The 27806-nt window shown below is 39.6% G+C and overlaps 1 protein-coding gene across 1 annotated transcript; it reads right to left on the bottom strand.

The window, feature by feature from the left end:
* Positions 1-457: 457 nt before the first annotated feature.
* nlk2 (nemo-like kinase, type 2) lies at positions 458-26979 on the bottom strand. The gene is made up of 11 exons (XM_030067485.1): positions 25118-26979; positions 20249-20378; positions 16738-16793; positions 14627-14733; positions 8981-9066; positions 5131-5340; positions 4441-4542; positions 2864-2950; positions 2414-2612; positions 2207-2300; positions 458-1097 (listed from the first exon to the last, which is right to left on the bottom strand). Exons 1-11 carry the CDS (start codon positions 25597-25599, stop codon positions 1043-1045), a joined length of 1608 nt encoding a protein of 535 aa, XP_029923345.1. The 5' UTR covers positions 25600-26979; the 3' UTR covers positions 458-1042.
* Positions 26980-27806: the final 827 nt, after the last annotated feature.

Raw genomic sequence — 27806 nt, 5'->3', positions numbered from 1 at the left:
TCAAGATTGTCTAAAATGAACTTGCATGTAATGCAGATTTGGCAACACACCAATGCAAATGTGAAGGTGTCAGGTGTAATACAAAGCAAAGTGGCCTATGGGAAATTAATCAGTGTTGGTGACAACAGAATGGTCAAAACAGAAATGTTTTTGCGTGTGTGTGTGACTACATACATATGTATACACTCTGTGTCCGCTTCATCAGCTCCACCTGCACAATCCAATCCAATCCAATCCAATTCAATCCAACTGTTGGGCCATAAGGTTTCCTTTCCTGCTCAGGTTTTCTTTTTGTCACAGTAATAGAGGTGTTCATTCACTTCTATGTTTGGCATTGAGTTTGCCATTTATTGACAGCTGTTTCCACTATTCTGTCCCCCTCAAATATATAAATTGAGAGGACAAAAAAAATCAGAAACACCTCTCAATCTAATGTAGTCCAGTACAAGACCTACAACCTCAGTAATAAACACAGAATTAAAGTGACACATTCTCCACAATGTCAACACAAACTGAACATTATAAACTTTGTTAAAAAGCAGAATTTATGGCAGAGCTGCTGACCTGAACTGCTTCCGACTGGAAAGGTGGAGCTGAGAAAGTGGGCACTGAGTGTATATGTATACACACACAAACACATACAAACATATATATATGTATATGTATATGCATATATATATGAAAACAGTTTATGATTCTTTATGATGCAATAGCTGTATAAATCTCCCTGTCCAAGTGTTTTTCTCCTTACGTCTGTCATCTCTCAGGTTTCATTTCTACCAGGAAGTGACAAGATGGGTTTGTTTAAAACATTCTGATTTGGTCTACAGAGCACTGCTCTCATACACTTGCATATAAAACCCTCTAATATATCCGTATCAGTGTCGGAGTTTTTTCCTTCATCACTAATATTTAAGTATATACACAGTGGACATTGAGTCCTAGTCTCCAGTGAAATGCTACGCATATCAGGAAGGGGGTTCGATGCTTTCTTGTTCCCAGTCTAGCAGGAGGAAGGAGAAGGAGCTGACAGTCACAACAGCTATTCCCACACCAGTGGAGATGGAGGCATTTCAGAGGGCTGAGCCACTGTGGAACTGTTGAAGGAGGGCAAGAAAGTTCACATTAACAATTCATTTACAAGACGTATTAGCTTAGGAGTGGGGGGTCCTAAAATCAGGTGTAGTTTAACATTGTGCACATTTTCCACATCTATAATATCTATAATTTCAATACACTTGTTGAGAAAGCCAAGAGGAGGTCATCTACTTTTTTTTTCCATTTTTAATAACTTTAGCAGCACGCCAATGATTTTAAATAAGTGTTAAGTTCAACTCCACTCCTCCTTGTTGCTGTGACAGAGATCCACCCTCACGAACGCGACTAGGTGCTTGTTTCGTTAGAACGTAAGTGTCAATAAAGTTATTCAGTTGGTTCCTCAAAGATGTCTGCCAGTAGGTTCACTAGCAGTGCTAGAATTCCCTACACAATGCCAGCTCTACCCAATTCAATTTCTACACTTGTTATACTTTATTCCAGAATGTTGGGAAACCAAACTGACAGTGATATTCATTGTGTTTTTTATGTGATATTTTATCAGTAAGAACATCCCTCATATTCCATGTATTCCTCAAAAATCTTGTTTGTGACGCTTACCAGTAACAAATGATGTTTAGGTATCACTTCAAAGGGTCAAAAAGGACCCCAATGCATTTACTACAAGATTCTGCTATAAAGTACAAACAATACCAAGAGAGGAAAGTGTTTCCAAAAGTAATTAACATCTGTAGGCTCATATTCAGACAGTGACCATAGTGAGTGGACTGAAAACTGAAGCTGTTATTTGCCTGCAAGTAACAGACAAACATTTCAACACAGAGTAGGTGTGTGCTTTAAAACCTTTTTTTGACTTACATGACATGGCTTTAAAATAACATCAGCTTCAAATATCTAATTTTAGAGAGCACATTAGACTTAAGTTGAAATAAAAATGCATTTTCATCTGTGAGGATCATTTTAACTGATCATTAACTGGTTTGAACAAAAGAAATAAAACGGCCTAATGTTCCCATTGACCGCTGAGTGTAAGAAATAAAATCAAGTTGACATAACACACTGACAGTGTTTTATGCACTGCTGTGTCATAAATCAAAAATGATTCTCCTTTCAGCCACACAGACAGCAGTGTGAGATGAGGGCTGCGTACCTGATAAAGCTTTTGAAAGCAGCTGACTGAGGATTAATGCAGAGTGGCACTCGATTACCCTTCTGCTGTTCCAAGATGAACTGATGGATGATCTCTGTGGAGGGACAGACAGACACACAGACAGACCAGCACAGACATATTAAATATAAAAGCAGAATCCACGCTGCCCCTGCTGGCCCGTGTTGCATTACCTCAGCGTAAACTCACCTTTGACCTGCCGTACGGAGCTCAGGTTCTTCTCAAAGCCGTCGTCAAACTTGGGGTTGGTGACAGGCTCAAAGTCGCTCGTGTAAACACGACCCGAGGATGTGGTGTAGCAGCATTTGCACATACATGTATGGTAGCGCAGTCGACCCTCATCCAGATAAGGGTGAGCCAAGGCATCCTTTGCTGAAATCCGTTTTGACTGCAGACCGGAAAACACACATGCATTAAATCAAAATGAGAAATTCTGTTTTGTTTTTGAAACATGACTGGGTGATTTCTACGCCTACAATGCACGCAAACCTGGCAACATACTAGGACGCAGCAGACTAGCAGCGGCCACAATAACCTAACTTAAAGGCAGAATGAGTGGTATTTTCCAAAAAGGTTTCACTCTTGAAAGCCAGACTTATTAGGTTCATGCAAAAGGAAGTGAAGAACATCATCACTCACTGGATCGAACACCAGCATCCTGCAGAGAAGGTGGACAGCTTCATGTGTGGCTTGGCTAGACAGCGTGTACAGAACAGGAAGGGATGGCTGCCAACAAAGGAAACAACAGAGCATCAGCAAACATTAACTTCTGCCTCTTTCATGGTCTGATGTAGCTACCCAACACAGTTTGAGATGACTAGTGGCCTTTTTGTGCACCATATTCTTCAGGTAACATGTTCTTCCTGCAACATATTACACATACCAATGTAAACAGTGAAAATCTAGTGTAGTGTGTGGGAAGCACTGAGTGTATCACTGGATACTGGAGACCTGAATTGTACAGCATGACGAGTGTGAGCTTTTTAAACGGAACTTTAGAGAGTGTTTTGATCAAGTAAAATTGTAAAAAGTAAGAACCCAATTTTTTCCACTGGATTGGAGATAGCAGCATTTCTTGAGTATTAGTTTACCATGAAGGCTTGCTTATATAACTTTGCTCGTAAGAGATTGAGTTGCACATGGTGAGTACTTGATACAAAAACTATGCATTCTTGGCAAAGTATTCCTTTAAGTCTCAAGTTCACACAGAACGCTCTGTAGTGAGAAATTCTGAATGTAAACAAACTCAAGCGTTTGCAAGTAAAATTACACTGGGTATAAACAATTTATATGCAAATTAAAAGGAAAAAATACCGGCTGCTCACAGCTGTTAGTAGTAAACTCGCATCGAGGATGTAAGTTAACACTGAAGTCAAACAGAATGGGAAGTTTGATGAAGTTTTATGTATCTTCCTTGTCCTGAGATCTACAAATTCCTTCTGTAGTATAATACTGTAGCTGTGATTACAAGTGGTTTGTATGAATTTCAAAGTCCTGATAGGTCTCTTGAGCCAGCAGGCTCCCCTCCTAGCTGGGAGATAACTGTGTGTAAGTTTGTTCTTTATGGAGGGGGCTCTTTCGTGGTAAAAAGTGAGAGGATTTTGGAAAACCTCCCCCAGGGAGGAGTTGCTCCCGAGGATGTCCTAATTAGACAAAATTATCTGCCTGATCTGCTGAGCCTGTTTGCTGAAATATGTGACAAAATGTAGACCTGAAGTTCCCTTTCTCCGTTTGTTCTTTTGTTGTAGGAGGTGATGACGGCTGATAGAGGCTGCCTCAGCCCAAGCTGTGGAGATGCTCTTTTTGTATGACCTGTCCAAGAAGCCTTTACTCATATGTTGAGACTTTATGGAAATCAGAGACCTGTACACAGATTCTCCTCAACTTCTGAGATTGCCCGTATGAAATATTATTTTTTATGTGGTGGGAATGAAAAACAACCCCAGCGCAGGCTGAAACCAGTCAGTGCTCTCCTGACCTTCTTTGTATGACTTTGCCCTAACCAACAGAGGCATTTTAACTTACATCCTTGGCTTAATGCAAGTGCGCCTGTGGAAAGCCCAGGGCTCCTCTTCTCAATATGACCGCAGTATGACCATCAAACAAGCATGACATTCACGATAAGCTGTGACCAGCTGTGGCATATCTGCACAGAGGCTGAATGTGTGACGATAACACCATGAACCCCCAACAATAACTTTCACACAGTTTGTTACCTGTTTGTGAGGTCCTCTGAGGATGTGTGCACGGGCACCTTCACATGCCGTCCTCATCGCCTCCAGAGAGGGAGTCCCCAGAAGGTCAGTGATCAAATCCAGCTGAAATCCAACACGCCACCCACACACACACACACACACACACACACACACACACAAAGAAAGTTAATAAATCGACTCACACTGATTTAATTCAACATCTCTGTGAAAAAGTCGTCAAGGACAATTCCAGTTTTTATTAATATTTTAGTCCGCGTTCTTCTTGGGCTTTTTAGCTGTTAGGGCTGTGAGATATGATGTTATATATCTTGTGACGATAAAAATAAATAAATAAATAATTAAAAAAAAAAAAAACGCCTATCGTTCAATGTTCAAGGCTCTACGGTTTATTTAGTTGTGTCACAAATCAACTCATTCTAGTAATTTATTCCTTAACAGAAAGAGATAAAGTTCAATTAAAGTTCTGAGACCCAATTTGAATTAGCAGTCACTTATTGATTCACAAACAGACATCAATTTTACAATTAAAACTTTTTTTTTTTGCTATGTATTTTTTATTTATTTATTTATTTTTTTAATTGTTAGTGTTTTTGTAATCAGTACTGTCTTCAATTCCACCAATTCAGTACTTCACCCAGATGAGTCAGCATGATTGTTCAGAATTTAAAAGGGGGAGGTAATATCAGTTACCTGCTGAATTGGACTTTGGGCTTGGAAGAGGATGCGTCGTCCCAGCAGTTCAGCGAAGATGCAGCCCACAGACCAGATATCAATAGAATTGGAGTAGTGGCGACTCCCCATAAGGATTTCCGGAGCTCGGTAGTACTGTGTCACCACTTCCTGAGTCATGTGCCGTGACTCGTCTGACTCCTCTACCCGGGCCAGGCCAAAGTCACAGATCTGCAGGACATTAATTGAGAGATTATTTGTTCTAAATTTAGTCTCTCAGGTTGGTGAAGAGAAACTAATGATGAGGCTGGAGGCTTTTTCGTTTGCTCAGAGTGAGGAAGCTGTGAGCACTGCTTGTATTAGAGAAATCAACATCCCAGAATTCACACAGTGTCAACATCATTCTCACTGCAAAGTTTTACAACAAAGTAAGCTATTTAATAATGACTCTGATGTAAAGGGGGGATGGCATTTTTTAAAAACTAAAACAGTCAGGGGTGTGCTTGATGTGCCCCATCCCTAGCAATGTTCATCGTCGCCACCAAGAGGTTTCACTATCTAATTTATGAAATAGGCCAGTCAGTAAGTCAGTGAGTGACAAACCAGTTTCCTGTCATACTTTCACTTAGAAACATGGTTGAAACTTTAAACAGGCCATAAGACTTCATAGTCTATTGGGTTAAAGTGGTATTTTTATATTCTGTGTGACAAAATAGCAGTTAAATGGCACAGTGTGTGTTTGTGTGTCTCTATGTGTGTTTGTGTCAGTATGTATGAGAATAGTCTGTGTCTGCCTGTCAAACTGCACTAATTAGCCAATCTATATCAGCCCTGCTGCAATAAAGGTTGCCATGACCACACTGAGATCTCCAGAGACACTGAGAATATTGAAAAAAAAAAGCAGGCTTTTTTTAACCCTATATATTAGGATAGATAGAGATAAGGCTGCAAATCGGCGAAGCGATCCTTTAAGTCAAGCAGCACAAGAACTGTCTGAGGGCTGTGATACTGACGAAAACCAGACTGAAACTTTTCAAAGATACTGTTTTTTTCCACAGCAGAAAGAATCTGCTTTGAAACATTTTTTTTTCATGAATCTTAGGAATAAAAGGCAGTTTAGAAATCTGACATTAATTACCTGTGAGGGTAGGATAAAGCTCATGTTTTTTTAGGACTGGTTGGACACAAGCAGTTTTAAAGTAATCTGGGACACAACGAGTAGACAGTAAGCTGTTCAAAATAGAAAGTAAACGGGGCCCAATCATAGAAACTGAATGGGTAGAACCGGTGTGGGCCTTTGGTTGATGGCAAATCAGAGTATTTCCGGATGGTACACCTTGTGATTGCAACAGCTAAAAACATTAACTGATGTCAACATGAATATGACAATCACCACAAAGAACAATTCTATCACAATTTAAAACAAGAGTGGCTAAAAATTCAAAAATGAAAACAAAACTTAAGAAAACTAAGCACTACCAAAAATGTCCACTAGAGACCGGTAAAGGACGAGTAATGTAAACTAAACACAGACCAGAACGCTCCACATGTCTTACTCCCAGTAATTTCTTACTCTGACTATGACCTTACTCAGATTAAGATAAAAAGGAAATGCTATTCACAAGGGCATTTCTTATTCCAAGTATTGCCTTAACCGAATTAACAGCGGCATATGTAAACGTGGTCACTCTGAAGAACCACTTTCAGTTCCAGTTGGCACATTTATTTTTCTATGTGTAGTGTAGCTTCTACAGGGTCATGGAGATATTACAGGGTGAAGAAACCCCATCATATAATCTATCTTATGCTGGCATCTAGGCCTAGTGGATGAAAGTTTCTACCCTGCTGCAGTGATGCAGTCCTACATCACTGCTGGGCGTCAGAAATGCAACAAGAGCACACTCATGACCCCAACCAGCAGTGATGTCCAGCCGTGGTGTTGTGGAAGGTGTACTTAGGTATATGGAGTATACCCACCTCTTCGTGTGGCAATAAGCCACCTATAAGCCACAAAGACATTTAAATGTATAGAAGAGTATATCAGTAATAAAAGAAAAGACAATAATATATTTACAATGAAAGGTTCCATCACCTTTTAAGCCATATTTTCTCATCATTCCCCCTCGCACCAAAACAGACAACAGCACTCACAACCACAACTGACACCTAGGACCAAAACCCCAGGCTTGCACAGCTAAAGGTGAGATTCCTCAGAGACTTTGGTGTCTATGGCCTGTGATTAGTGAGAGACAACAATTAGTAGTGTTTTTACATAAAACCTATAACTCCTCCTAAAGCTATAAACCTGACATGTGGTAAATGGATGCATCCTTGATATTTATTTTTATACAACATTTTCTTTCAAACAAAACTGTACGATTCATCCTACTGAAACAGGCATGGATAATGCTCTGCCTGGGAAAATCCTGACAACAGACACAGCCATGGCAAATTTGACTTTTTTCACATATCAGCATATACTGATGTCATGCTGATTTTAACATGCATCCCTAATAATAACCTTGAAATAAATGGGTGCCTAAAAAAAACAAAACATTGTTTATTACAGATTAATGACTAGAAAAAGCTGACAGAGTGCTGAGCTGCATCTCAAAATTTACTTCAGGCTCCCATCAGGTTCAGGTTACTTCAGGTTCAGCTTTCAGATGATGAATAGCACCTCTATGTGGCATCATCTGCTGACCTTTTATCTCCCCCTGGCGACCCCTATCTCAGTGAATCTGGATTAATGTCTCATTAAAGTTATTAATTCATCATTACAACCTCAAATGCAATTCACTTTTCTTGCCTCTTGTCTATACTGCTGTACTTTTTTATGAGATGTTTCTCTGTAAATTCCCACACTGGTGTCTGTAATTGAAATAACACGATTCAATGAACAACAAAATGACTAGAAGTGTGACAGAATGAGAGAGAATGTGAGACAGAAGAGGATAAAGACAAATAGCATGTGAGACAGCAATTACAAAAAGAAGAAAGGACGAAAACAGCAACAGATTCTTAGCCTATAATCCCACTGAACATGCATATTTAAATAAGTGATATTCATAAAATTGCTGAATGTTACTGGAAATACAAGAATCAAAAGTGAGCAAATAGCATATTTCCTATTCCACTGTGTCAAGTCCCACTGGGGCTTAAAGGACCAAACCAGTGATCCTGCATGTTTAGTGTAATATCTACCAAGTGAATATACTTCACATTCCTGCTAAACGTTTCCCAAAGCAAGCACTCATATTTTAGAACTCTATGATTTGTCCTATCTTTTATCCAGCCATTGGCTGTCATTCATTTCTTCCACTACCATATGAAAATTAACTTTTTTTTTTTTAATTAACTTTGAACTTTCTTCACACCAGTATTCCATCAACAAGATGTTGACATACGTTTTCGTAAAAGCAGCAGCACTATTATGTTTGAAGACCTCAAACTGAGTGAAACCGTTTCTCCACCAGAAAATAGTTCTCATGGAAGCGTTTGCTTTACACAGTGAAGTATCAGTTCCATGGTTTATGAATAGTGACGACTGTCAGCTGCAGAAGCAGAACATTATAAGGTGGGTGTCTGAAATGAAAATTCAACTTTCAAATTCCTGGTTTTCCAGAATTTGTCTATAATTTGTAAAATTGTCAATACCCCCATGTGGTTTGCAAAATGGTTTGTTGCAATGTAAAATGTGGGGAAATCGTAGCAAAACGGGCCAAACATTCAAAATCACTGGTGTGATCCAACAATATGTTGGCTTGTAAATGTGATGACCGTATTGCTACTGGCTGCACTGTCTTGTTGACATGGAAACGCTGCTGCAGCTGCTTTGCAATGAAACACAGGTCTGCAAAGTTACACACACCTTGAGCACACAGTTGCTGTTGACCAGGAGGTTGCCAGGTTTGATGTCTCGGTGTAGAATACCAGCTGAGTGAAGGTATTTGAGTCCTTGGTGGTGGTGGGTGAGGGGTGAGGGGTGGGGGGAGTTGAGGGGGTGGGGTGGGGAGGGCATGACAAGATAGAGAAATACTTCTTAGTGCTTTTTGAAAAGTTTCATACATATAGAAATACAATACCAGTATATTTTAAAATCATACCAAATTAATTCATAACTGAACTCACACAGAGAGAACATATAAGGGCCAAAACTCTTTCAATGATATACATTTCACTCTTATATTTGACTTTATATTTTTAATGTGTTTTGGATTGTTGCCCACTACGAAGCTGCTTTTTATCTGAAAGTTCAGGGTCATATCTTCCTGACAGTGTGTAACACTCACCTGTGGGTAGGCACATAAAAAAACACCCCAACACAAGTAATACACCATTGTGAAATACTTACTTAACAACTCAAAATGATTCAGCGCGTTTATTTTTAGGTCTCGTGACTCACTTGCCTTGATATCAAACTCAACTTTAAAAGGTAAATTCCTGAATGAATTCTATACCATGGCACTATGATGGAAATATAAGAATTCTTGAGCTTACACTGATATTACCAGTGATACAAATTATACGTAAAATAAATATCCAACATGGGCCCTATCAGCATTTCATTATATGATTATAATACATATGTAAAATGGCCCATGCACTGTAACACTTGAAGGTGTATATGTAATAGAAAGCATCTAACTGATAAAGAATCTCAATACTAACCATCTCCATTGAAAGAATGATAGATTGATTCAGAGAGCTAGGATACAGCACAAAAAAGGTGGCATTGTCAGCAAATAGCGCTGTAGCAATGCCTGAATCCTGAACAGGGCCGCTGGAAGTAATTTTGAACAGGGGGTGCTGTGATTTTTTTTTTTTTTTTTTTTTTTTGAAACAAACAAACAAACAAACAAACAAACAAACAAAAAAACTCCGTGCCTATAGGCCTATTTAAAATACACTTTAAATATAAATAAATTTGTCTATTGACTGTTTTTTTTTTTTTTTTTTAATTATTATTTTTTTAAATAACAGACAGCAGAACTAATATGCCATATTTAATTTTCTGCGCAGCAACACTGCACCTTCCTCCACTGGATCGTTGTCGAAAGGACATGCCATGTTCGTAAAAAAAAAGTCGCCTCCTAACTACTAATGGACTTCTAATAAAGGCCTGCTGACTGTTTTTTAATTATTATTTTAAATAACAGTCGGCAGAACTAATACGCCACGCCAAAACTCGCGTGCTGACTGAATGAATGAGGAAGTTAAATACTGTGTGTGGCTGAAAGAGGGCGGACACAGAGAGAAACTCGAGGTTTCATGAGAAAAACCTGGTCCCAACCAGGTTAGTTTCATGGAGTCTGTTACTGCGGTAACTGACCGAGAGCTTAAGTAGCCTCCCTCTGGGAAACAGGCTAGAGTTACCCCTCTTTCTCCGCTTTGAGTTACCTCCCCAAAAATCATTTCCCAAAATATTCATAAGGAATTTATAAAATTTGTAAAAGATTTTAATAATTTTTTTTAAAAATCTCCCTCTCGCCACTAAGGGGTGCTGCAGCACCCCCAGCACCCCCACTTCCCGCGGACATGATCCTGAACATAAATATATACTCTGGTAATAAATATATACTATGGCAAAATGAATGCTGGGTAGAAGCTAAAATCTGATTATTTTGGTGACCCCTTCCCTATAGTGCCACCTGCAGGCCCAGCGGGACATCTGAATTTGTTAACATGCCACACTTTTTAGTGACATGCTTAGGACACAAAAGGGAGTTCACGACACACATGACCACAAACTTTGTGGAGATACTTGAAGTAATGAACGTGCATGAGTAATGCAACTATGGAAAAAAGCCCTCAGCACACTCAAATCGATGCAGATCCTTGGCACCTTGAGAGGATGAAATAAAGGATCTTGCATAAAACTGAATGTGCTGAAGACTTTTATTCACAAGTCAAAATTTTAAAACAGTGAAAGGCTGTAACTACCATAACACTAATCTTATTTTGCAAAACTTGGATGATGGATGATGCATTAGCACACTGTGTTAAAAAATGACTGCGATACTGAACTTAAGAGCCTGATGGAGACTCTAATTAAAGGTCAAACTTTCTAACTCTTAAAAGCCACAACTCCTACACTTTATATCCACCTGACACAAACTACCCTTGCTGTATAAATTAATGTTACAAGTTGAGTTTCACAAAATTCAGGGGGAAAATACATTTCACCACTGCAATTTAGTTTTGCTATTTAAAATATTACACTGATTGACCAACAATTAAATATCAAAATTGAGCCTATTCATGACATTTCATTATCTTACAAATGCTATGCTCACAAATTAGTCCCCCAGGTATCATTACCAACAGATACAGTTGACAAAGATAGGTTTGGAGTACAAATCCATATCATCATAGAAGATATGTAAGCCACATATTTTATGCAGATCAGAATTTACTGATATTTCAAGATTCTCAGATTCTAAACATTAGTAAAGCTTCCAGGTGCCTAAAACATAAAACATTCTCAGACATGTACCTCCCATGTCATAATGTAAGGCAAGAATAATATATCAGTGAAAAGGTCACTGGTTTTGGCTTATGAAGGTAGTTCACATACATACTTGTATTTGTTTTATCATATAGGGGAGCACATAGTCATAACTTTCTAGTAATAAGAAGTTATGCTCAAAAATTTGAAACTCTGCAAATCACTACATGGTGTAAAGAGTGGGCAGCCTGGTGTTTACAATCTATCAGAGCATGTTTGCTGGTAGATGGCAGGATCATTTTCAAATGCATATGCTACTTAATTTTCAAAGTCCTACAATCAAAGTTGATTTTTTTTTTTTTTAGTATTTCAGAAAATGCACTGTTAGAGTGTATGTGCTGAGATAGCCTTGAATGGCCTCATAAAAATTTGTATTGCCTGTTTTCACACTGTAACGTTGTCATATTAGCAAATAAACTCTGTTGCTACTGCATTTACTCTATGCTCAAAAGTCCATTTCACACCGCTGACAAAAAAAATGCATAAGTACAATCTGTAGTTTGCTAGAGCCAGCAAAGGTACACTGCATGACAGGTTTGCTTTTGACAGCAAATGAACAGGAAGCTCTGGGTGCAGGGAACAAGGATGGAAGTTTAATATTGTTCATTTGCATTTACTACTGACACTGACACTGTCATGATACAAATCCGGTTGAAAATCAGCAAAGTATTCCTTTAAGAGTAGCCTCAGATACACTCACCCTCAGATACAAGAGTGACACATACACTCATCAGTGCTTGCTCTGATCAGTCCACCTACACACACTGCCCCACACCAGGACATGCAGTAAATACAACTGCAAAAAGTGCAGTGCGGAGTGCTGCATACAAGTCCTTCAAGACTGCATCTCAATAACCACATTAAAATGAATTATTGAAATCCATTCATGCAAAGGGGGCTGCATATGAAGCAGGTTTAAAGAAACAGAATTAAGCGTGTTGGGTACCGAGTGTTCTGGTTACTGAGGTTAAAAAGTGATTTCCTAAGCTTTCCTATTCTGCCCAAAGGCTGAGATGGTCTTCAGAGAAACTATGAATATGATTAGTCTTCCTAAGAGTAAAGTATCTGTAGCTTATTGTTAATTATTGAAAGGCTAGGTGCAAAGCTAAGCTAGCTGACATTAAATATCATGGTGTTCTACACATTTTAGATGACTGAATTTACATACTTGGCCACTTTATTAGGTCCACCTGTACAATCTAATGCAGTTCAGTGCATTCCTTATTTGTACACATGAAGGGGGACAGAATGATGGAAACAGCTCTCAATAAAATGCAGTCCAGTCAAACAGCAGCACTAACTATGAGCTCAATGCCAAACATAGAAGTGAATGAACACCTCTATTACTGTGACAACAAGAAAAGCTGAGCATTATAGGCAGCAGGAAAGGAAACTTTATGGCACAACAGTTGCTGGATTGGATATGATTGTGCAGGTGGACCTAATAAAGTGGACACAGTGTATTTTATTATTAATATGACTTTTTTGGATTAGCCTATTCCTTGTTTGCACTAATTTTGGCTATTAACAGTGCTGTCTTCACTGAGTCTACTTTGCTATTTCTGGTAGCATATCACTGAAGTGTAGTCCAAGAAACATAAAGGTCATGCTAGAAAAGGCTGCCCATCCTAGGATTACTCATACTGGAGAGACAAACACCCACCTCTATAACAATCTGAATGTTTCCATGATGCAATGAGATGGAGGGACGAAACGATTTCCTTCTGAAGGGTGTTGCATATTGAACTAGTTCTGTCTTGACTAGTTCATCATCATCTTTAACATTAAAGTCAATGGATGGAGTAATAAGAACTAAAATGAGTCCTTTCTGAATTATTGACTGGACTGTTAGACCATAACAATAGGTTTTAACAGACATTGAGAAGGCTGAGGGCCACTATGCGGAAATGTGCTGATGCTACCTGCCGAATCCACTTTCCAATTCAAACAGGGAAATAAGAAAATAGCCATTTAATTTCCTCAAAAATGTGGATTGGGACTTTTTTATGTTGGCATATTCTGACCTTCTCACATACAGTATTGTGGATTAGAAGCCAAAGGGAACACAGAGTAACTCATGTCACCACCATGTGGCCTCATCACACCCAGGTAATTATACAACCCAACACTCAACCAGAGGTCAATTTTGCTTTAATCCCCAAAATTAAGCATTGCTTAGTTGAGGCCATAAGTGTGCAGTGACTTCTCATAGGATTCAAGTTCTGTTTTGATGCTAACAACTGATAATCACAAAATCAAAATCACATTTTAAAATTATTTCTGGTGATCAAGAAATCATACAAGGGAATGGGATGGCTAAAAAGGCCCTCTGCTTTAGGAGCAATCACAATATCATGGTCGACTTCTAGAAAGTTGACCGTGGCCATGCAAAGCAGCATACATGTAACTCTATTTTCAATAGATCATAAATAATTAAGTCAAGATTACGATTGTTTGGGGAGAGCTGGAATAAACCATGATAAGGTTTGGAATTCCAATGATGAGTGCCAACCTTGCCTTGTTTATGTAAGGTGAGTTATACTACCCATAATAAACTACAAAAATATCAAATCATTAGTGCATCTGCTAATGTTAGATTAGATTGATGCATCAAAGGTCAAATCATGATGTACCAAATGAACAGACTAAAATCATTCTAATAATGGCAGAAAAAAAGCCTTAAGAATGTTTAGTTTACAGAAAGATTATGAACGTCTCAGATGTCCCTGATTAATGCAATTTACCTAAATTATTACCACTTCCAAGGTGAACTGCCTGACAAAAATAGAAATCAAATGCTGAAAATCTTCAAACGATTTAAGTTTGTCATTACAGAAAGTAAACAGAGTAAACCAATCGCATCCAGACACTTGAAACCTAAAAGTGTTAAGATGACCAATTCTTCACTGGAATAAACACTGGCGAAATGTTCAAACTAAAAAGTCTACAAAATTGGGACTGGGATTTATCTGGGAAACAATACAATCGTAATATACAAAAACAACTTACCTCGCAGAATCTGATAAAGAAAAACTTTGACATGGTCTGAGCTTAAAGGCTGTGGTGATACGATGATCTTATGGAGGTCACTTTGCATCAGTTCAGTCACCACATAGCTGCCCAGTGGAAAGTTAAGGAAAAGACAATAAACTCAACCAAGAAAACACAAACCAAAAATCACAGAGGCTATGAAAGACACTGCTGATGTATTGTTATGAGTTATATAACACTGTTTTGCTTGACTGATAGCTATAGTTGTGTGACAGTTTTTAACTGGATTGTCTGGAGACATGTTGTTAAGTGTATCATTTGTGTTTGCTGTACACCTGGCTTTGGAAACCTGTTTAGAGGACAAGTTTGAATTTAGGAAACACGTCTGCTGATCGTGGATTGCTATACCCAGATGCAAAAATACATGAGGATTACCTTGTTCTAGAAAACACAACAAGCTAAGAAACACACAAATACACAATATGGACAAAAGTATTGAGCCACACCTCTTAATCACTGAATTCAGGTGTTTCATTCAGTTCCATCACCACAGGTGTATAAAATCCAGCAGCTAGCGATGAAGTCTGCCTTTACAAATATTTGTGAAAGAATGGCTCATTCTAAGGAGCTCACTGAGTTCCAGCATGCTGCTGTAATAGTAATGTAACAGGATGCCACCGCTGCAACAAGTCAGCTGGTGAAGTTTCTTCCCTCCTAGATATTCCACCATCAGCTGGAAGTGGGATTATTGCAAAGTGGAAGCGTTTAGGAACCACAGCGACTCAGCCACCACGGGGCAGCACCACGTAAAATTACAGAGCGGGGTGTCAAGCGCTGAGGCTCATAGTGCGTAAAAGTGGCCGACACTCTGCTGCCTCAGTAACTGCAGAGCTCCAAACCTCCTCTGGCATCAACATCAGCACAGAAACTGAGCGCCGGCAGCTTCATGGCATGGGTCTCCATGGCCGAGCAGCCGCATGCAAGCCTTACATCACCATGTACCTCAACCCCATCCAACACCTTTGGGATGAACTAGAAAGGAGATTGCGAGCCAGGCCCTTTGGTCCAACATAAGTATCTGACTTCACAAATGATCTTCTGGATGAACGGGCAAACATTCCCACAGACACACTCCAAAATCTTGTAGAAAGCCTTCCCAGTGGAGTGGAAGCTGTTCTAGCTGCAAAGGAGGACCAACTCCATATTAACCCATGTTAATGGATTTAGAATAGGATGTCAGAAAAGCTTCTGTAGGTGGAATGTGAACGGAATGTGCGCTTTTGTAGATGTAGTGAACGTCCTTGGTGAGAGGTGATGCCACAATTCATAGTAAAGGTGGTGTTATCATCTGCCACCAAAGTTCAGCTGATGTTGGGCCCTCGTAGTCTTCACTAGAGAACAAGCACCACATAGAGCTGGTTTGCTGTTATATCCTTTATAATGATATAATGATTCTTTTTGCTATTGGATTTGCCTTGCCGTTGTCCTTCATTTGACTGTTTCTGAACTGTTTACTTTGTACTGTGTTTTATATGGCTTGATTTTATTTTAGCCTTTATTGCTTTACCTAGATTTTGTTTGACATTTTGCGAAATACTTTGTAACTGCTGTTTCAAATAGAGCTATATAAATAAAGTTATTATTATTATTATTATCAGTAGTAGTAGTAGTAGTAGTAGTAGTATTTATTAGCCATTAATTAGCCATCAAATATTATAATCATGTTTCTACTATAAAAGAAAATGAAAAAAAAATTGTTGTTTGGGTACTCCAAGTATGGTAATAAATACGCTGGCAGAGAAAAAAGGTTTTTGGCTCGGTCATTATATAAAGGCTACAGAAGACCCATGTAAAATGATATTCAAAAGTTTTAAAACTGTGAAAAATTTTGAATGAGGGAAATCCTAAATCAAACTCTCCACACTCCAATTTCAGACTGTATGTGTGGTACAGAGCAACAAAAAACTTGAGTTCAGTGTTCTGATCCATTAATATTGACAATTTTTTGTATCTTTTTTGCTCCACTAAGACAAAAAATTTTTATATTTAACTAAGACTCAAATAGTCTGATTTAACTAGATACTCCAAGATTTGGTGCAGATTTGGCCAACTGTAATGGAGAAGGATACATTTCCTCAAAGTAGTCGATGTGGGGAGGCTGCAGTATGTCCAGAGCAGAGAGTACCTGTGGAGAGAGTTAAGACCATGTTAGACTCACCAGAAGCCACAGTAAGGGTGTGTATGTGCACATAGATTAATAAGGAGAAGGGAGAAAGTCATCTAGTCTAAGATAAGATAAGATAAGATAAGATATTCCTTTATTAGTCCTATGGTGGGGAAATTCCACGTATTACAGCAGCAAAGTGGATAGCAAGATATGAAGCATAATTTACACTATAAACAGTATATACAGATAATATGTACCAAAGAGCAATATAAACAGATTTAAATGACCTGACAAATTAGTGGCAGAGCATTGTAAAATAGGACATAGTGCAACTTCAGCATGTGAAATATGTACAGTACAGGCCAAAAGTTTGGACACACCTTCTCATTCAATGCGTTTTCTTTATTTTCATGACTATTTACATTGTAGATTCTAACTGAAGGAATCAAAACTATGAATGAACACATGTGGAGTTATGTACTTAATAAAAAAAGGTGAAATAACTGAAAACATGTTTTATATACTAGTTTCTTCAAAATAGCCACCCTTTGCTCTGATTACTGCTTTGCACACTCTTGGCATTCTCTCCATGAGCTTCAAGAGGTAGTCACCTGAAATGGTTTTCACTTCACAGGTGTGCCTTATCAGGGTTAATTAGTGGAATTTCTTGCTCTTGCTTTCAATGGGGTTGGGACCATCAGTTGTGTTGTGTAGAAGTCAGGTTACTACACAGCCGACAGCCCTATTGGACAACTGTTAAAATTCATATTATGGCAAGAACCAATCAGCTAACTAAAGAAAAACGAGTGGCCATCATTATTTTAAGAAATGAAGGTCAGTCAGTCTGGAAAATTGCAAAAACTTTAAATGTGTCCCCACGTGGAGTCGCAAAAACCATCAAGCGCTACAACGAAACTGGCACACATGAGGACCGACCCAGGAAAGGAAGACCAAGAGTCACCTCTGCTTCTGAGGACAAGTTCATCCGAGTCACCAGCCTCAGAAATCGCAAGTTAACAGCAGCTCAGATCAGAGACCAGATAAATGCCACACAGAGTTCTAGCAACAGACCCATCTCTAGAACAGCTGTTAAGAGGAGACTGCGCCAATCAGGCCTTCATTGTCAAATAGCTGCTAGGAAACCACTGCTCCTTTTCATCTTTGGGAAGGGGTAGTGGTCAGAGGATGCCAAATCAGGAGAATAGGAAGAGCACCCCACTTGCCATCTTTCTATACTGATTCTTCTAGATTGTCTCCGACTGCTGCGTCAGGAGATCGGTGTAGTCCGCCCCAGTGACTGTGTGACCCTTTTCCAGGTTGTCCACCAGCAGCACTCCTTTTGTATCCCAGAAAATGTGGCCATCATCGTGTCTGCAGATATTACCTTCTTGCTTTCAAAGGAGGCAGAGAGCCTAGGCTGTTCCACTGCTTTGATTGTTCTCTTCGAGAAGGTATTTCATTTGTTTGGAAGTGATGGACCCAGGTCTCATCCATGGTAAAAAACAGAAAACTCTCAGGAACCGCCTCAAAAATGGCAACATTGTCCCTTGACATGTTGTGCTGAGTCGGTTTCTAATCAGGTCCAAGAAGACATGCTGGCACCTTGAACATTTGTGTTCATTGTGGAGGACGGCATGGGTATGTTTGTGGGATACACCCACCTTGGTGGCAATACCATGCTTGTTTACTCATCGATTTACCATGACAATATTGAGAATAGTATTGTGATCCTGTGTGGGATCCAGTGGCTGGCTTTTTTCGATGGGAACAATCTTCCAGGCTCTCCCTGCTACATCTGAACTCAGCAGCCCACTTCTTTACAATGCTGTACTGAGGGGCACCCTCCCTTAGTGTGGATATCATGTCCATGTGGACCTTCTTGGGAGTTACGTCCTTGAAACCATGGTAGCTGATGATGTATGATGGCTAATGATTTCCATTTTCTCAGGAACTGACTCTCAAGATTTAATTATCCATAATATTAAAAGCAAACACAAGTTAATACCCTCTAACTTCGGCCACAAACCTATCAGTCACCCTCCTACTGCAACTGCCAGGACTTGGCAGGACTTCTATAATGTCAAAGATGAAAACTTTGAGAGAGAAACTGGTGATGGTACCCCATTACCATCTATTTAATCACTGTTGCCTTCTTGTATTCATATCATCCGGTGTAGCGAGTTGGACCAACACAACATCTAGGAGAACTATGGATGCTCAGCCGGGAGAATATAATATACACTATATAGAGAAAAGTATTGGGCCAGGTGTTTCATTCAGTCCCGTTGCCACAGGTGTATAAAATCCAGTAGCTAGCCATGAAGTCTGCCTTTACAAACATTTGTGAAAGAATGGCTCATTCTAAAGAGCTCACTGAGTTCCAGCATGCTGCTGTAACAGTAATGTAATGCCACCGCTGCAACAAGTCAGCTGGTGAAGTTTCTTCCCTCCTAGATATTCCACCATCAGCTGGAAGTGGGATTACTGCAAAGTGGAAGCGTTAAGGAACCACAGCAGCTCAGCCACTAGGTGGCAGACCATGTAATGTTACAGAGCGGGGTCGCCGAGCACTGAGGCGTATAGTGTGTAAAAGTGGCCAATGCTCTGCTGACTCAGTAACTGCAGAGCTCCAAACCTCCTCTGGCATCAACATCAACACAGAAACTGAGTGCCGGGACCTTCATGGCATGGGTTTCCATGGCTGAGCAGCCGAATGCAAGCCTTACATCACCAAGCACAATGCCACCTACTGGAGTTCCAGCTCCAGTAGGTGTAATGTGTAGGTGGTCCAATAGTTTTGTCCATACAGTGTATTAAAACTGAGGCTGAACAGAGCACAGTTTTCAGCTGTTGCAGGGACTCTGGAGAGAAAGCTCTCAGCAAAAAGAAATATTTGAAAGTATGTACATTATTTCCAGGAATACAAACATTTTCCAGGAAACAGTTGCCTTTTTCATCTTCAGTACAGAGTGTCTAACAGTACAACAGTAAGTATGAAGGAATAAAGTCAGTTACTGGCAGAACATAATTCTAAGTCTGCTTTAGCCAAATAAATGTAAGCAGAACTTACATTTACAAAACGAGACTTACATTTATAAAAAACAGAACTTGGGACAGGTAAGTCCAAATTTTCTTGTGGATTTCTCGCTACATTTATAAATGGAACAATCTGGTTTGTTGTGCACAAGTAACTCCAGTACACATATAAAATGAGTTAGGTTAATCCAGCAGGAAAAGCACATCAGCATAAAAAACGTTTTAGGTACAGCAAAAGGTTCAGAGTTTTGTAACATCAGAAATGTTGACTTTGAGAAGAGCTTGGCTACTTTTGACAACAAAAGTTGGATAAATTAAATAAGATAAATTGTTTACATGGAAAATAACACCTCATTAATTACAATAATAAGACATAAAAGACATAAAACCTATTAACTAGAAAAAATTCACAAATTTCAGTAATACTATCTACTTACATTTTCATGTTTGAAGAAGCACAGCATCTTAAGTTCCCGGAATACCCTCTTGCAAGAAACAAGGTTTTGGAAGACATTGGGCATCTTTTTGAGGGCGACTCGCTTTCCATCTCTCGGGTCTGTCACTGACCTGGGACACAGGACAGGCATGAGATTAGTGGGATTCAATAACTCTTACACAGACTGTGCACATTCACCTGAAGACAAGGAACACCAGCATGTGCATTTCTTCCTAAATGTAGCATAACATAACCGTAATATTTAAACACAATAAATCTGATGCCAGCATCTGACCTGTAAATCTATCATTTTAATAATTATAACTATAGTTATAAAAACGGTTTTTGCATTGTTTTATATTATGTTCATAATATTCTGTTTTTCCCTCCTAATTTTCTGATAATTTTTTTTTTTAATAAATATTCTACTAATTTCTTGCTAAATTTTGAGTCATTTCTTGCCAAGTTAGGCATCGCCTTTTCTTGTGTTTTTTGAAAACCAAGTGAATTTGCAAGGAAAAAGTTTAAATGAAATTAGCATGTAAGCAAAAAATGTAATTTGCAAATATAGACAGACAGACAGACAGACAGACAGACAGAGATACAGATAGATATAAAATACACACACACACTCAATGGCCACTTTATTAGCTCCACCTGTACAGTATAATCCAATCCAACTGTTTGTACCATAAAATTTCCTTTCCTTCTGCCTATAATGCTCAGGTTTTCTTTTTGTCACAGTAATAGAGGTGTTAATTCACTTCTATGTTTGGCATTGAGCTCATAGTTAGTGCTGCTGCTATACTGGGCTGCATTTTATTGAGTTGTTTCCAATATTCTATCCCACCTCATGTATATAAATAGGAAGGACAAAAAAAATTAGAAATACCTCTCAGCACAATGTAGTCCAGTACAAGACCTCTGGCAAACTATAACCTCAATAATGAACACTGAATTAAATGTAAACATTCTTCACAATGTCAACACAAACTTAACGTTATAAACTTCATTAAAAGGTAAAATTTATGGCAGAGCTGTTGACCTGAACTGCATTAGATAACAATATTAATAAATAACAAGGAAACTATATTTCTACTAATTAAAATCATTTAACAGTCAGATCAGTGATGCTGGATTGAATTTCTTATGTTTAAATTCTTCAAAAGCATTTAATACTTAACACAAACCCAAAATGTCTCTTGATAAAACAGTCCCTGTGCTGGGGTGAAATAACTTTACAACAACTGGACAGATCTACACCCAGCAACCAAACGTAGTACTGAGCAAAAATGTTGGAGTAGCCTGTATTCGTGGGTTCTGGGTGCAAAAGTTCATATGAAATGTTAGGGGCTCAATGAAGTCAAAATGCAATTTAATGTGTATGAAAAAGACATAGATTTGTCCTAAACTGTCCAGCCTGAAGGAATGCTGTAGAACAGGGGTGTCAAACTTGTGCCATGGAGGGCCAAGAGGCTGCAGGTTTTCATTCCAACCAAAAACTCCACCAGGTGATTTCACTGATCACCCTACCTCCAAACAGAGAGGCGGGACTAATCAGTGAAATCACCTGGTGGAGTTGTTGGTTGGAATGAAAACCTGCCCTGCGTTCCAAATCGCATACTTATACTTTTTACTTTTAGTAGGTACTGCAGCTGCCCTTACAAAGTATGTAGTTTAGTATGAAATATGCATGCATATGCATACTATTGGGACACACTACATACGCCGTCCGTAGCGGCAAATTTGAATGTTGTTGTCTAAATGCCGGTGCTGTTTCATACTGCGCTGTCCTTTGTCATATTTATTATCTTCTGTCTTCCTGTCGCTTCTGCTGTCACTGAGCAAGTTTTGTGCGATATGTGCGTTTTGTTGTCGTCCGTATGTGGGCGTGGCATGTACACGCGACTCAGTCAGTGCGACGTAACGTCAGCTGCACAAAGGATTGTGGGTCAGAATGACCAGAGCAGCATGCTGAGATGCGAAATCTGACCGGATGTAGTAGAACATCCTGGTACTCTTGGCATACTGCATCTGACATACTATGTATTGGGACACACTAAATCTTTTTTTTCCCTACTAAATAGTATGGTAGTATGAGTATTGGAACGCAGGGCTGCAGTCTCTTGGCCCTCCATCGCACGATTTTGACACCTGTGCTGTAGAAGCTAGGTACCATGACACTCCTCTGAACTGCATCATAGGCGAACTCCACAGCAGCAGATCATCAGAACAATGCTGAATTCTGTTCTGACAGCAAGAATACTTTGACGCTGTTTAACAGAATAAATAATCAGAGTTTGCAATCTGCTGTCCAGTACAACTGCTGTTCACGGACCACACGTCAAAAGAGGCTTTTTAAATGGAGTAAGGCAGAGCCATATACTAGGTCAATGGTTCCCAATCCAGTCCTCAAGGAGAATGAAGGTGCATGGGCCTTAATTGATTCAGGTGTGCAAGAGTAGAGCTGGAACAAAAACCTGCAGGACAGAGAGGCCTTGAGGACTGATTTGGGAACCACTGTACTGGGTTTAGACCTGGTCTTGTTGATGTGGGGTCTGAGGACCCCCAGGAGCCGTCAGCAAAATGACCAAATGTTCAGTTTCACTATAATTCAATTTATCAGAAATCAAAATTGTTATGACTCAAAAAAATGTATGAACAATTATTTTCATATGTTTTCAACTTGCCACTTTCAATTTATTTGTCAAAAGATTTGTCAGTCTGGCAATAACTGAAATGTGATTTTTCTTGCCATTTTTTATTTTACTTTCTTTTTTTCCTTTTTGCAATTGTCTTTGATCATCCTTTTTTAATGTTCCGCTAATTTTTTTGCTAGTTTTCTGATTGCTTTTTTCCCTGTATTTTTTTTTTAATCAAGTAAATTTGCTCACATATTGTCATATCAGGTGACAGAATCACTTCAATTCGAGATCAATGGCTTGATCAAGGTCAGCTTGGAGTTCCAAAACATGAAAAAAATTGAAACCCTCTAGTTTAAAGATTCCTTAACCAGCAGACAGTAATGGAATGAGTGCTACAAGTTGCTACTGGAGTAGAAGTTGTTGCTATGTTGATATTTTATCTACAGCGAGGTACTAATGTAAAAATCAGTTTTAGGAAGTGTAAAAAAATAGCTCATTTAAAATGTATTCAGACTAAAAGTTACTAGTTCACTTTTTACAAACAGTAACTGTGAGAAGATTCATTTTCCAATGAAATTCTAAAGGATTACTAAGTTCAAAGCAGAGTCTTTTCACTGGATATTTAGTAGTTACAAAGACAAAGTCCACCAACAGAGGAATGCCAGCTGAGTTTTCTCAAGTTGGCCGGCTGACCGATCACTGGAAAGCAAACAATTTGTCAGTTTGTGAAGTGTCAGTGTTTTTTAAGAGGTAACCAATTGTATATTCTGTATTGGATGGGATTTAAAATACAGCAGCAATGCTTGGCCTAAGCAAAAATGTATTTCACTAAAAGCAAATTTAGTGACTTAAAAAACACTCAAAAAAGTACAGGTATACTTAAAAAAGCTATTCCACTGCAGTAACATGGGTAATGTGATATGTGATTAGTTACTTTCACTCCTCCAACAGGCCAGCCAGTCACTGTTATTCACCTATTCCAGGTGCCTTCAAACCTTTTCACGTTGACGTTCATTAAGTAATGGACCCCCACATTAAGGCAATTTGTCCTTGCGACCACATTATGGGAAAAAAAATCCAGAAATCCACTTAATGTCTCTTTAAAACATGGGCAAAACTGTGATCACATCAATTTATTAGGCAACTTAAGCCTGGCCCTGAATGTTAAAATACAATACACACCTAAAATAAATAATTGCTGGTCAATCACATAGAAACATATGCAGGTTCATTTTGCTTCACTACTGCTTGGTTTACTACTGTTTATTCAATGCACCACCTAAAAAACACAGGAAATTACCAGAAAATTAGACTACAAAAACACTGTATTATTAAATTATTAAATAATAGAATTATTGTTGGATTTCTCATGTGTAAATGCTTGCTTAATCAGTTCAATCTGTGCAATCTAACGCGGCTCAGGTCAACAGCTCTGCTATAAATTCTACTTTTTAACAAAGTTTATAATGTTCAGTTTTTGCTGACATTGTGGAGAATGTGTATATGTAATTCTATGTTTATCACTGAGGTTGTAGTTTGCAGAGGTCTTGACTGGACTACACTGTATTGAGGTGTTTCTAATTTTTGTCCTCCCAGACAGAATATTAGAAAAGCCTCTCAATAAAATGCAGTCCAGTACAACAGCAGCACTAAGTATGAGCTCAATGCCAAACATAGAAGTGAATGAACACCTCTATTACTGTGACAAAAAGAAAACCTGAGCATTATAGGTAGCAGAAAAGTAAATTTTATGGCACAGCACTTGGACTGGATTGTATTGTGCAGATGGACCTAATAAAGTGGACACTGAGTGGATATAGATATAAAAACTGACGATAACAAGTGATACACAGTGCAGGGAGGGCAAAAAACCCAGAACAGCGGGATTGGATTGTATTAGATTGTACAGGTGGAACTCTGAGTGTATATACGATTACATACTATACTTGAACACTACAAAAGGTGAAAGATTAAAAAAAAAAAAACATGTTATATCTTCATACCATCAAGTCACTACCATAATTTGTAGTGACTTGAATTAAAGTGGCACTGAACTTTTCCTCACTTTGTTCAGGACCCCCTGGAAGCCCATCACGGAGCCCCTGGAGATCCTCAGAACCAACTTTGAAAACCACTGACCAAGTTGTGCATGCAGTGTGCACTACAGAAAAGAAAAGAAAAGAAAAGAAAAGAAAAGAAAAGAAAAAGTAGTACCAACAACTTACCAGACAACTCCGAATGCTCCATAGCCGATGGGTCTGTCAGGCTCTATGTCCAGCTGCTGCGGTAAGTGGTGCGTGTGTTGCTGCTGATGCTGCGGCTGTTGGTGGTGATGGTGGTGGTGGTGAGCTTTGACAGCGGCGGCGGCAGCGGCTTGAACCTGGGCAGGAGCTGCCGCCGCTGCCGGCCCAGGCGCTTGGCCGGGGGCGGGAGAGGGGAAGTAGGGCTGCTGCTGGCCGGGGTTCAGCATCACCGCCGCGGCAGCAGCTGTGGAAGTGTGTTGCTGAACTGTGTGCACAGCCGCGGCCGAGCCGGGGTGCTGCAAGTGGTGCTGGCCGGCATGGTGATGGTGGTGGATGTGGGGAGGTGGGAGATGCTGGAGCTGGTGGTGATGATGCGGGTGATGGGCAGCAACTGCCGTGGAGCCACCGTTGTAAGCGGCCATCATTTTTGCGGCATTTGTAGCCGTGGTACCACAAAGAGCCATTCACTCCCCAAAAATAAAATAAAAGAATAAAAGGAGGCAGGGAAATGATGGTGAAGTGCGAATTTAACAAAAAAGGCTCTAAAGGTGTAGATGAATGGCAACCAGCCAAACGGATGCCTGGGATGTGTGGCAATAGTCTAATGAATCAAGTTTATTAAATACATATATTAAAAAAAAAAGATTTGTCTAGAACTCATCAAACATCACTTATTTCAAATCTATGGGGAGGCAAACCTCTCCCGTTAGCCTGTTCGTCATTATGCCAACAAGGACCTGACCCAGTTCTCTAAATTAATTTTCTTGCTTGCACACCATTAGGATACTGTAGCCGAAGGCTGCTAACGGAAAGCATATCGTGACATTTACAGCGAAGACTAGCTATCTGTCTAGGCCTGGCTGACTAGCTTTGCAGCCCTCTCAGTGCACCTATTTGCGATGATAAAACAAAATATGCAATAAAAAAATAACCCACACCCCCCCTTAATAAATAAAAAACAGTGGCCCTAGATGTCCCTCATGGTAAAAGTGGCGTCCCCCTCCCCCTGGTGACTTTCAATTTCCCCGTCTTGTTGTCTCAACCATGTCACATGGGAAGCAGCGCATTCATCTTTTAAATCTACCCAAGTTTGCCATAAGGTCTTGTCCGGTATTGTCACGGTTCCCACCCCCAGGCCTTCAAAATGGTTGGAAATGACATCCAGTAGCTCTTTTGTGTGTTGCAAATTAGCTCCTTCAGATGTTACGCACAGGTCAGATACTCCGTAAATAGGGATAATCTCCAGGACCGTGGTTAATAACACTGCTGATCCGGTGTGTACAGTGTATCCTAGCCCAGGCTACGCAAGCACAGGCCTCGTCATCCACTTTGCTCAGATATCACAGCCATTTGAAATAAAAATCCCAATCATTTTGACAGAATAACAAAGCGTCGACTGTAAATCCAAACACGACAGGAGGAATTCTCAAAGGCGGCTGGCAGCCAACTTATTTCCCCCATCGGCTCTTCTTGCGTCCAGTGTGTATCAACACTGCCTCTTTCTGCGCTTTACAAGCAATAATCCAGCGACACCTGAATGATTAAAAACATTAAATTGACTTGGATGCTTCGATTCTCTTTGACCGGATACTGCTGCCAGGATCACGGAAGAAGCTAGCAGAATTCAACCGGGCATCTTGTGATGGACGCCCGCATGTCCAGTCAAAACATTAATCCTTCCGTCTTTAGGCCGGGGGGCCGAAGAGGCGGCGGCGGGTCCCTCACAAGAGTTTAGGCCCTTGACGCTTCACAACTGTCACCGCTGAGGTGACCAAAAGTACAGGTCGCAACAAAACTGGAAGGGGCAGTTGATCCAACATGGTGAACAAAAATCCACTCGACGAAGAGATTATGCAGGAGGGCGCACCAATCACGGCGCACGCCAAGGCAACGTCACTGTCAGCGTTTGGATTGACAGCACATGTGGCCACTGGGCTGAGGGAGGTGGGACTTCAGGGGCTTACTGCTGCTGATTTATGCCTGCCAGCTTGCCTACAGCACTTAAGAGAAGTTATGCGTCATTTTGTATGCTTGTTATTAGCATCTCCACCATTAATCTGTTTGTATTACAGAAATAATAACAATTAGAGGACAACTCCGCTTGTCAGTGGGCAGGTCCTGAAGGAGATAAGTGCTGGTGACTGCTTTTTTAGGTTGTATGTTTATTTTTGTAACAGAAATCCATCCATTCTTTTTATCAGCTCCACCTGTCCAATCTAATGCAGTTCAGAGCAACAGCTCTGCCATAAATTCTACCTTGTAAGAAAGTTTATAATGTTCAGTTTGTGTTGACATTGTGGAGAAAGTGTCAATTTAATTCTATGTTTATTACTCAGGTTGTAGTTTGTAGAGGTCTTGTACTGGACTACAATAATATTATATACAATACAATAATATATACAATAATATAAAAATTGATCAAGATAACAAGTGATACACAGTGCAGGGAGGGCAAAACACCTGGCTGGCTTATCTGAAGCCTTCACCTAAAAACTGTTAAAATTATATATATATATATACAGTACAGGCCAAAAGTTATAATCTATATATATATATATACATAGCAGAGAATTGTCCAAAATGTCTCAGTGAGCTGAGGCATCAAGATTTCCCTTCACTGGAACTGAGGGGCCGAGGCCGAGCCCAGAAACACCAGCCCATAGCGTTATCC

Source organism: Myripristis murdjan, chromosome 13 (genome assembly GCF_902150065.1).
Source record: "Myripristis murdjan chromosome 13, fMyrMur1.1, whole genome shotgun sequence".
Taxonomy (NCBI): domain Eukaryota; kingdom Metazoa; phylum Chordata; class Actinopteri; order Holocentriformes; family Holocentridae; genus Myripristis; species Myripristis murdjan.
Note: the sequence above shows the minus strand (reverse complement) of the source record. Positions and strands in the feature narration are given on the sequence as shown.